This window comes from Sphaeramia orbicularis, chromosome 16 (genome assembly GCF_902148855.1).
Source record: "Sphaeramia orbicularis chromosome 16, fSphaOr1.1, whole genome shotgun sequence".
Taxonomy (NCBI): domain Eukaryota; kingdom Metazoa; phylum Chordata; class Actinopteri; order Kurtiformes; family Apogonidae; genus Sphaeramia; species Sphaeramia orbicularis.
The window spans coordinates 17,528,745-17,540,998 of NC_043972.1; the positions used below are offsets into that span (position 1 = coordinate 17,528,745).

The window sequence follows — 12,254 nt, forward strand, 5'->3', positions numbered from 1 at the left end:
ATGTTCATGGATTTTGTTGTTCTTTTCGTTGCTTTTTTTTTTTTTATTTTAATTTTTTTTTTACACATATGTTTATCAAAGTTTTTAAGACACTACATATCTTTTCTTACATGAATTGGTAACATTATGTCGATCGCTCCTGAGCATAAACCCCCAGAATCACGAGCGTTACCCATAGTTTTCACACAATTTATCAGTAAATACATGTTTCTGTGCGTCAAAAATTAAACGCATGGTGTCCAGTTGAGTGGACATTTTTGCAACTTCATGAAAAATAGGTTAATAAGAATTTTTTTTTTTCATTATTATTATTTTTTATGTATTTTTATTTTTATTTTTTATTTTTTTAATTATTATTTTTCAGAAGAAAGTTTTCAGTCAGATTGCTTTTTTCAAGCCCAAAGAGGAATAAAAACACTCAGGAAAAAATTTTGATTAAGGTTCTCATAATTCGTGCATGAAAGGGATATACTAATTCTGACATGCCTATTATTTTTGCCGTCCCATCCTGTGAGGCAGCCCTTTACTCTGTCCGTCTGAAACAGCTCATATAAGCCCAGTCTGTTCTGATTGGACGGCTTTCACGCAGCCTGCCTAGCAACAGTGCACATGGTAGTTCTGTGTTCACTCTAGGTCAGATGGATGGGAAGGAACGGAAACAGGCCCGAGTTTACAACTCATTGAAGAACACGGAGCGTTTCCTGTCTGGAGAGTATGTGAGGCGAGCGCTAGAACTGACCAACGATGACACTAAAATATGACGATGAATGGACGTTTACAGACACAATACAGCATTTTATATAGGACTTGTTTTTTACTACTATGAATAAAAGCAAAATAATCAGTTATATCAATATTTGGTATTTAAATATAAACTATGTAAAACCCTGAGCATATTTTCAGCATTCAGTATATTTTCCTGTGTGTAACCTTGACTGCTTTCTATTACATAACGTGGGACTATGTGAGGCTGACGTTGCAGTGTAACCCTGACCTGATTAACTACTGTCCGCCGGTTAGTTTACTTTCTTTTCCTCCAGTTTCTCCTTCTTCTTTTTCACTGTAAAGCCCTCTGAGACTCACTTGTGCTGATAGTAATATTAATAAATGACCTTCTTGAAATTACAACCACATTTCCATTCAATCCTGCTGCTTCCTGTCTCGCGTCTCCTTCCAAGTAGAAGATAAATACAGATAGTCCCACTGTAGAGGCCTTTTCAGGACTCTGCAGGGAAAGGTTTGTTTGATATTTATTAACGTTGGAAATGTAATCCTCAACACTGACTCTGTAATAGTTCACTGTAAGCCCCCCCCCCCCCCCCATGTGCATGTGCAACCACAATGGTAATATGTACAAAATATTTAATTTTAATTCTATATTTATATAAATATTCATATAAATTTCTCATTTTTGTCTTATATTTCATTTTTTACTTGCTGTTAACTGTGAAATTTCCTAATTGGTGGGATAAATCTTATCTTATCTTATCTTGTCTTATCTTATCCCATCTTATCTTATCTTATCCCATCTTATCTTATCTTATCCCATCTTATCTTATCTTGTCTTATCTTATCTTACCTTTTCTTATCTTTTTTTCCCTTATCTTATCTTATTTATCTTATCTTTTCTTATCTATCTTATCTTTTCTTTACTTATTTCTTATCTTTTCTTATCTTATCCCATCTTATCTTACCTTTTCTTATCTTATCTTACCTTTTCTTTTCTTATCTTTTCTTCCCTTATCTTATCTTATCTCACCTTTTCTTATCTTTTCTTCCCTTATCTTATCTTATCTTATCTTATCTTATCTTACCTTTTCTTTTCTTATCTTTTCTTCCCTTATCTTATCTTATCTTATCTTACCTTATCTCACCTTTTCTTTTCTTATCTTTTCTTCCCTTATCTTATTTTATCTTTTCTTATCTTTTCTTATCTATCTTATCTTTTCTTACCTTTTCTTTACTTATCTTATTTCTTATCTTTTCTTATCTTATCCCATCTTATCTTATCTTACCTTTTCTTATCTTATCTTATCTTATCTTATTTATCTCATCTTTCTTATCTATCTTATCTTTTCTTACCTTATCTTATTTATCTGATCTTTTCTTATCTTATCCCATCTTATCTTATCTTACCTTTTCTTTTCTTATCTTACTTGGTCTTATCTTATTTTTTCTTATCGTATCGTATCTTATCTTATCTTCAAAATATCTTATCTTATCTCATCTTACCTTTTCTTTTCTTTTCTTATCTTTTCTTCCCTTTTCTTATCTTATTTATCTTATCTGTCTTATCTTTTCTTACCTTTTCTTTTCTTATCTTATTTATCTTATCTTTTCTTATCTAATCCCATCTTATCTTATCTTACCTTATCTCATCCTATTTTATCTAATCTTACCTTTTCTTTTCTTATCTTATCTTCCCTTCCCTTTTCTTATCTTATCTTATCTATCTTATCTTTTCTTACCTTATCTTATTTATCTTATCTTTTGTTTTGTTTTGTTTTCTTTTGTTTTGTTTTCTTTTGTTTTCTGTTCTTTTCTTTTCTTATCTTACCTGGTCTTATCTTATTTTTTCGTATCGTATCATATCTTATCTTATCTTATCTTATCTTACCTTACCTTACCTTACCTTACCTTATCTTCACATACAGTACATATATCACAGACCTGCCCACTTTTAGAGCAAAACTTAAAACCTACTTGTTCAAAATGGCCTTTGACACCTAGTACTACACTGTTTGTTTTAATAGGAGAATACATTGTACTGTTGTTATTGTTATTTATTTGCGATGCTTTTATCTTTATTCTTTTACTGTACAGCACTTTGGTCAGATTTGGTTGTTGTAAAGTGCTTTAGAAATAAAAACTGATTGGTTTTCTTATTTTATCTTATCTTATCTCAACTGATCTTGTCTTATTGTATCTTATCTTATCTTATCTTATCCAGCTGATACAGGTCACATAAATGCTATTATTCTCCAGTTTTGTAGACACCGTGGACCAACCTGTCATCAGGAGGAGGCGCAGTAGGATCATGTGCATGCCCAGCGTGGTGGGGATGACCACCCCCAGCAGCAGGGACAGGTTGCCCAGGTGGAAGAGGAAGTGGTGGGCCTGCTCCCACTCCTGGCAGGAGGTGACATTGGCCTCCGCAGTCGGGACTACTGGAGTGGCGGTCGGGAACGGGGGCAGGGTGGTGAAGAGGAAGGACGACAGCTCCGGGGTAGAGGACATCTTGCCGCTGGGTCACATAAAGGACAAAATATGACCAGAGAGGTTCAGTCACAAAGCCACATATTGAACTTCACACAGTATATTATGGTCTTTTTTAAAGTTAATCCTTTAAGCGCCAAAGTTGACACATTACAACAAGCAACGTAACTGAATAAAACAGACCACAGCTCCAGATAGAGCTACCAAATGTTGTTACCACCCATGTTGAGCCGTATTATGTAATAAATTCCCATCATGTAATAGAAGTTCAAAATGTAATAAGAATGTCATATCATCTTGTAATAAAGCCGCATTATGTAATAAACTGACACATTTTGTAATAAACTACCTCAGTGCATTATGTAGTAAATTTTTTCGCATTATGTAGTAAGTAATTACAATTTAAGAAATGTATTACAAAATGCACTTGACACATTTTTATTTTCAGGAAAATGTAATGAGCTAAATTAATCTTTAAACTGTGTGGTTAAAGTTCTGATTCCATTACCTGTAGCTCTTGTGACTAATCTCTTCTAAATTGCTCTGAAATTATATTAATTTGGATTGTTATTACATAATGAACCATGTTATTACATTTTTTTAAAAATAAAAATGTGTCAAGTGCATTTTGTAATAAATTTCTCAAATTGTAATAACTTACCACATAATGTGAAAAAATTTCCTTGGGAATTTATTACATATTGCGGCTCAACACACCCTCCACCAATCGATGGTGGACATGTGACCCTTCAATCCTAACACTGTTTCAGGGCATGTTTCAATTCAAAGTGAAGAAGAAATTCCAGTTTAACGGCATGGTCCTGAGTTGGTTTAGTTACTAAGTAAAGTGTATTTAGTTTAAGTCTGGATGGATAAGAACAGATTTGGCTACTCTGCTGTTTGACTAAAAACCTACTAAAACACATCGCATTTTACTGTCTACTAATGTTTAAGTTCATTTATGTTAAGTGTAAGACAACAAAAACAAAAAAAAACAAAAAGAAAACGTCCGTGTAAATAGGTTCAAAGTTCAATTGTACTAAAAGTTACCCAATCCAATATGGCTGCCATCCTGTGACATCACACTATGCAAATTAGATGAGTACATTTACTCCCATCATAAACTTTGGGTCATTCCCAATAATTTTGAAATCTTTATATCAAATTGAATCTTTTTTTCAAAAAACGCAGGCACCTAAAGAGTTAAAACCCCAAAAGATAGCTTCCGGTGACCAAAAGCATCAACTGATCTAAAATGTTTAATAACTTTTAAGCCATTAAGCTTATCAATAGCACAATATCTATTTACAATTATTTATATAAAAATAAAAAAATATATATTTGTACGTTGTGTATATTTGCTGTCAAGCTGATGCTAAATTAAGTGCAGATTGTTCATTTGAATATACTCCTAAGACCCAGGGAAGTAAACATTTTAGAAAATTACATTCAATTACATTAAATAATTGATTACATTAAATAATTGCCTTGGTTGGAAACAACATGATGCAACAGTTTTTTCAGGTACATTTTTACAAACTTCACAGTGTTATTTACAAACTTCCAATTGACTCTTATTAATATCTAACATGGTGATTATCCCTTATAGGAAAGGTTGAATGTAGAAAAAACTATTTAAAGGTCAACGCAAAAATAGTTCTATGTCTTAGAGAAAGGAATGAGAGGAAACAGTGAATGATTTGCACATATCTTGTGACTTTTTGTCCACTTGAAGATGCAGTTTTTGGGATTTTTTGGGCAATTTTCATTTAGCAAAAATCTTATAAATTTCTTTCAGAATATTGCAACTTCAATAATCTGAGCGGAAAGATTTACCCCCTTCTCTGGACTGTGTTTTCAGATGGGCAGGAGAGGTAAATGTGTGATTGGCAGCTGTAATAACCAATCACTGTTAAGATCCAATCAGCTGTGACTTGACTGCTCCACTCTAGTATTAACTCTGGTTCACACTCAGGCATGGCTAACTCTGCATTATAAAAATAAGGAGAAGAAGTCCTCTACTGTAGAAACATGGCAAACAGATCATTCTAAGTTCAACAAAAAACAAGAATCATCATTTCATACACAAATGCAAACACAATTATCAGTACTGGATTCCATTTCTGCAATGAAATCCCCCTAAAAAAACAAAGGTTGTTGCTCATTGTGTCCATTCATGTAGATTTTTTTTTTTTTTTTTCCACTCAGACTGTGGTTGATAAAGGGGGTAAAATCTTTTGTTCAGGACCAAACTGTAAAAGAACTCACAGTTTTGTTTTAGATGAAACACAGACCAGGCTGAAAACAGATTAATCAGTTCAGCCGATTATTCAGCACTGATAGGACGTTACACCAACAGCAGGATCAGCAGAATTTAGCTCTGACGGAAAACAAAGGCTAAATTTAGGCTGGAATTACTGAGTTTATCTCAAAAGCAAAGATCTTTTACAGTTTAATGTTTAATTTGAGATTTATTAATGCATGTATGTAGGTGTCTATTAATTTGACTTGGATGTCCAGTTAATCCAGTTTGTATTTTATTTTATTTTATTTTATTTTACTATTAGCTTCTTCTTGATTGAAACTATCATTATTATATATCATCCTTTAAAAGTGGTTGACAAAAGGAATCATATTGTTATGCTTTATGCAGGAAATATACTATAACACATAAAAAATTTAAATAATCTGACATTTGATAGCCCCTTCTTTCTTTCTTTCTTTCTTTCTTTCATCCAAAACATTTATTTCCCATTCAAAGGCTCCTTCGATGCTTTAACTGGGACACTGATTCATAAGTGGGACAAAAAAAAAAACACATTATCCCATCGTTCATACCTCACTTGTAAATTCTGCAAACATAACAGATTGACTTTAAAATTTTACTGCTTACACTTCAAGCACTCGGAAACATTTATTTTCATGACCTGGTATGTGACCTCTTAAAATGTGAGGATGGAACGCTTACACTTTACTGTTACTCAGACATAATAGCTCTTTACATTCTTTAAATCTCTTTTTCCATCTTTTCTCTGTGTAAAATAAACACACTATTAATCATTTTATCATATTCATTGGTCTTTCTATTTACTCTGCACATGTCCTTCAGCTCTATTTTACTCTATTCTATTATTCTGTAAAGTATTTTGTTTTGTTTTTTCATTTTTTATTATCTAAGACCCAGCTATGGGTTTTCTGTTTCCACCACAAAGGACATTCCATAAAAAATTAAAAAAACTGCATCTGAAAAAACTGTTGTATCATGATGTTTCCAATATAGGCACTTATTTAATAAAAAAAAAAAAAAAAAAAGCTTGTACTTTGCTGACATTTCCTGGGTCTTAGGAGGTTATAGCTGTTTTATTTGGGATAGTATCATCATTTAGTTGCATTTAATACAATTATAGGTCTACACACAAAAGCTCTACATACGTGGAAATAGTCGATCTGTATTAACCCTTTCATGCATGAATTATGAGAACATTAATGAAGATTTTTTTTTTTTTCCTGAGTGTTTTTATTCCTTTTTACGAATGTATGTAGTTTATAGTTTATAGTTTATTTTGAAAACGGTTGATTATTGCAAATCTGATTGTGTATGAGGTGACTAAAAAAAAGTGTATATGAATGGTTTTTATGGATGTTTTGTGTTATTGTTAAAAATATACAGAGGAAAATGTGTGTTAACAAAGCAAAGGAAGCGGATCTGGTTTGATTATTAGTTTGTAAAAAGGGGGTGGGAGTCAATAAGTTGTACTTCTTCCCACTCCTTTTCGAGTGCAAAAAAATTGTATTTATTTATTTGTTTTGACCATGTTGTATGATTCTTTGTTATCTGATGATTCTATGTGCTGGAAATAAACTACTACTACTACTACTACTAAAAAATAAAAAAAATTAAAACAAATATGAACCTATTTTTCATGGAGTTACAAAAATGTCCACTCAGCTAGACACCATTTGTTCAATTTTAGAAGCAAAGACACATGTATTTACTGATATACTGTGTGAAAATTATGAAATAAAAACATGTTTAATGCTGCTAATCTGTTGTTTTCTCACATTTTAACAGCCTTTTTGTTGGAAAAAAAAACAAAAAACAAAAAACATACAAACTGTTAATTACAGTCTAATAACAATTAGCTTTTTTTTTTTTTTTTTTAATGTAAAACATGTTAGTGCAGATCAGGTTTATCTAAAACTGCAAACTTATACTAATAGTATTAATTCCAGTGTATGGGATGATGCAGAAGTGTCCTCTGTGTTTGCTGATATGGAACTAAAACAACAAAATCTATAAATATACAAGAGAAGAGCGGTCCACTGTAGTGACCACTATGCATGAAAGGGTTAATGACAATAATTAACCCTTTCATGCATTAATTATGAGAAGCTTAATCAAGTATTTTTTTCCTGGGTGTTTTTAATTCCTCTTTAGGCATAAAAAAAACAAACAGACAATGTGATTGAATTTATTTATGAACCTATTTTTCATGGAGTTACAAAAATATCCACTCAGCTGGACACCATGCGTTTAATTTTAGAAGCAAAGAAACATGTATTTACTGATATATTGCATAAAAACTATGAAATAAAAACATTAATACTGCTAATCTGATGTTTTCTCACCTTTTAACATACCTGCATGGAGATAATTTGCCAAAAAAAAAAAACAACCCTTTTGTTAAAAATTACAGTCTAATAACAATTAGACATTTTTTACACTCAAAAATGTTTCTGCAGATCAGGTTTATCTAGAACAGCAAATTTACAGTAATGGTGTGAATTACAGTTTATGGGATGATGCAGAAGTGTCCACTGTGTTGGTTGATATGGAAATAAACCAACAGAATTCATAAATATACAAGAGAGCAACACCTTTGAACAGCTGTCCACTGTAGTGACCACTATGCATGAAAGGGTTAATATACATATGCACATAAAAAATATTCTAAAATATGTGAATTTGTACTTTCCACCAGTAACCAGCCCAGTCCCATATGAGTGCTGTGTGTCAGGCTGATGTGCTCCAGCAGTGGGAGGGTTCGCATATAAAAATAGACATGGGGATACACATGCACAAACATACTGAGCCATATTTCTCACAGCTACAACTTTCCAAACGCACCGTCAAAGTGCCGGGAAGGAAAACGGTTCTTTACTCACCGATTCAGCAGCTGGAGGCGGAATGAGCGAGAGAAGACGAGAAAAAGCAAAAAGGAATGGACTGAAATGAAGGAGAAAAAAGAAAAGAAAAAAAGAAAAAAACCAGAGGGCTGTGAGCTTGGTGACAGCAGGCTGGACCTTCTGATGATGGGGGGGCTGCACAATGTGCGTCGCACATTCCACGGAGCTGACAGGCGCAGACTAAAATGGGCAAAAAGGCGCACTGAGCTGTTCACCTGCAGGGACACGGAGCTCCGACAGGGGGCGACAGAGATCAGACTGAGTCCAGTTACATCAGTGGTGTTCAAGTCTTTTTAACCCATAAAGACCCAAACACAAACTAGTGACCAAAACCATCTACTGAACAACTTCTGAACCAGTAAACATGAAAATATACCTCATCAACAATCAATAAATAAATAAATAAATGCAGAGTGTAATGGCAAAATTACTTATATCCATATATATTCATATATATTTTCATATATTTCATATATCATGTACAGGGTGGGGAAGCAAAATGTACAATATTTTGAGGCAGGGATTGAAAGACAGTGTATGACCAATTAGTTTATTGAAAGTCATGAGAATTTATTTGCCACAAGAAAATTGACATAATAGAAAATGTTTTTATTCTATGTGTCCTCCTTCTTTCTCAATAATAATAATAATAATAATAATAATAATAATAATAATAATAATAATAATAATAATAATAATAATAATAAACTTTATTTGTATAGCACCTTTCAGACAGAAATTGTAGCCCAAAGTGCTTCACATTGATTGAAAAAATACAATATTAAAATACATTAAGATTTGATTATACATCAAGAAATAAAATGAAATTTGAGAGAAATACAATAAAATAAAAATAAAAACAGCGCACATTCAAATATTTGATTATACATAGAATTTTTGAAGTGCAAGAAATAAAATGAAATTTGAAATACAATAAAATAAAAAATAAAAACAGAAATACAATAAAATAAAATAAAAATAAAAAGAGCGCACATATAGCCTTCACACGCTTCCTGAAACTTGCGCAAGTGTTCCTCAAATATTCGGGTGACAACTTCTCCCATTCTTCTTTAATAGTATCTTTAAGAAAGTCGACATTGCTGTGTGATGTTCTATTGGTAGCATGTTCTAAAACGCCCCAAATAGCAGAATCCAGAGGGTTTAAATCTGGGCTAGAAGGCGGCCATAAACATGATTCCCAAAAATTGCTAAAGTTGGATTTGCAGAAATCTTGTATTTTTCTAACTGTGTGGGCTGCAGCACCATCCTGTGTCTATACATAATTTCCATCTGGGTAGTTTCCTTTAAGCCATGGCAACACCTGGTATCTGAATGGATTTGGTTGGATCCTTTAGGATTTTGGATTTGAGAGCTTTAATAAAAGCTTTGGTACGTTTTTTGTTGCTTCCTCCACTTCCAGACTTTCTCGTAATAGTTTTGCTCATAGTCATTCTCTTCTTTCCATTATAAACAGTCTTTATGGACACTCCAACTATTTTTGAAATCTCCTTTGGTGTGACGAGTGCATTCAGCAAATCACACACTCTTTGACGTTTGCTTTCCTGATTACTCATATGGGCAAAAGTTTCTGAAAAGGTATGGATAATAGTGTTAGGTATGATTATGACATCAATATATGTTTGGTTTCAAAACAATTTTTGGGTTCAGACCGCCTCAGTCTTTCATCTGAGAGATATCTCTTTCTATGGAGCTCCAAATAAAGTGATTTCTTTGACACTGAACGCTTGAACTGACCCTTCTTTTTTGAAGACGAATTAGTAGAGTATTATTTTTCCATAACAAGAGTATAACCCAGATTGTAAATATCTTGGCAGTATTATGGCATACATTTGGCATTTTTGGCTTTAGGTATTATGAAAACCTTTAGGCTTCATTCATTCATTCATTCATTCATCTCATTTGTTTGTTTATTTTGAACAATTATATAATACAAACAAATTCACTATTCCCAAAAAAAAAAAAAAAAAATCATTCATTTATACTCGAAAAGGATGAAAAATAGCTTTTTTGCTAATAATGGCACATTTACAGAAATGTTCATTAATGTGTACTGTCCCTGGTAAACAAACAAACAAACAAATAACTTCTGAGCCACTAATCCTATTAATATATGTAAGTAATTAGTATAAAATACAGTTATTCATCTTTTCATGGTCATCAAATATGACCCATTTGGATGTTTAGGCTCTGTAGTTACCGTGGAAACACCATCATCTTCTACAACATTGATTCACCAGTTCAAGTCTTTTTAAACCATAAAGACCCAAACAGATACCAGTGACCAGAACCATCTACTGAACAACTTCTGAACCACTAAACATGAAAATATATCACATCAACAATCCATAAATAAATAAATAAATAAATGCAGAGTATAACCCAGATAGCAAATATTTTGGCAGTATTATGGCATACATTTAGCATTTTTGGCTTTCTTTTGGTATTATGAAAACCTTTAGGCTTCACTCATTCATTCATTCATTAATTCATTTCATTTGTTTGTTTATTTTGAACAATCGTATAATACAAACAAATTCACTATTCCCACAAAAAAAAAAATCATTCATTTATACTCGAAAAGGATGAAAAATAGCTTATTTGCTAATACTGGCACATTTACAGAAATGTTCATTAATGTGTACTGTCCCTGCTGAACAAACAAACAAACACAAAAACAAACAAACTAACTAACTAACTAACTAACTAACAAACAAATAAATAACTTCTGAGACACTAATCCTATTAATATACGTAAGTAATTAGTATAAAATACAGTTATTCATCTTTTCATGGTCATCAAATATGACCCATTTGGATGTTTAGGCTCTGTAGTTACCGTGGAAACACCATCATCTTCTACAACATTGATTCACCAGTTCAAGTCTTTTTAAACCATAAAGACCCAAACAGATACCAGTGACCAGAACCATCTACTGAACAACTTCTGAACCACTAAACATGAAAATATACCACATCAACAATCCATAAATAAATAAATAAATGCAGAGTATAACCCAGATAGCAAATATTTTGGCAGTATTATGGCATACATTTCGCATTTTTGGCTTTCTTTTGGTATTATGAAAACCTTTAGGCTTCACTCATTCATTCATTCATTCATTCATTCATTTCATTTGTTTGTTTATTTTGAACAATCGTATAATACAAACAAATTAACTATTCCCACAAAAAAAAATAAAATAAAATAAAATCATTCATTTATACTCGAAAAGGATGAAAAATAGCTTATTTGCTAATACTGGCACATTTACAGAAATGTTCATTAATGTGTACTGTCCCTGCTGAACAAACAAACAAACACAAAAACAAACAAACAAACAAACAAACTAACTAACTAACTAACTAACTAACAAACAAATAAATAACTTCTGAGACACTAATCCTATTAATATACGTAAGTAATTAGTATAAAATACAGTTATTCATCTTTTCATGGTCATCAAATATGACCCATTTGGATGTTTAGGCTCTGTAGTTACCGTGGAAACACCATCATCTTCTACAACATTGATTCACCAGTTCAAGTCTTTTTAAACCATAAAGACCCAAACAGATACCAGTGACCAGAACCATCTACTGAACAACTTCTGAACCACTAAACATGAAAATATATCACATCAACAATCCATAAATAAATAAATAAATAAATGCAGAGTATAACCCAGATAGCAAATATTTGGCAGTATTATGGCATACATTTAGCATTTTTGGCTTTCTTTTGGTATTATGAAAACCTTTAGGCTTCACTCATTCATTCATTCATTAATTCATTTCATTTGTTTGTTTATTTTGAACAATCGTATAATACA

General features: G+C 32.2%; 1 protein-coding gene across 1 annotated transcript in view; it reads right to left on the reverse strand.

Moving 5' to 3' along the window:
* The window catches only part of popdc1 (popeye domain cAMP effector 1), a 29,876-nt gene extending 21,344 nt beyond the window's left edge, over nt 1–8,532 (reverse strand). The window contains exons 1-2 of the mRNA XM_030158301.1: nt 8,383–8,532; nt 3,009–3,244 (exon numbers count right to left, since the gene is read on the reverse strand). Coding sequence (XP_030014161.1) covers nt 3,009–3,237 — 229 coding nt within the window. The 5' untranslated portion in view covers nt 3,238–3,244; nt 8,383–8,532. The remainder of the gene's footprint in view (nt 1–3,008; nt 3,245–8,382) is intronic.
* Between the last annotated feature and the right edge of the window lie 3,722 nt (nt 8,533–12,254).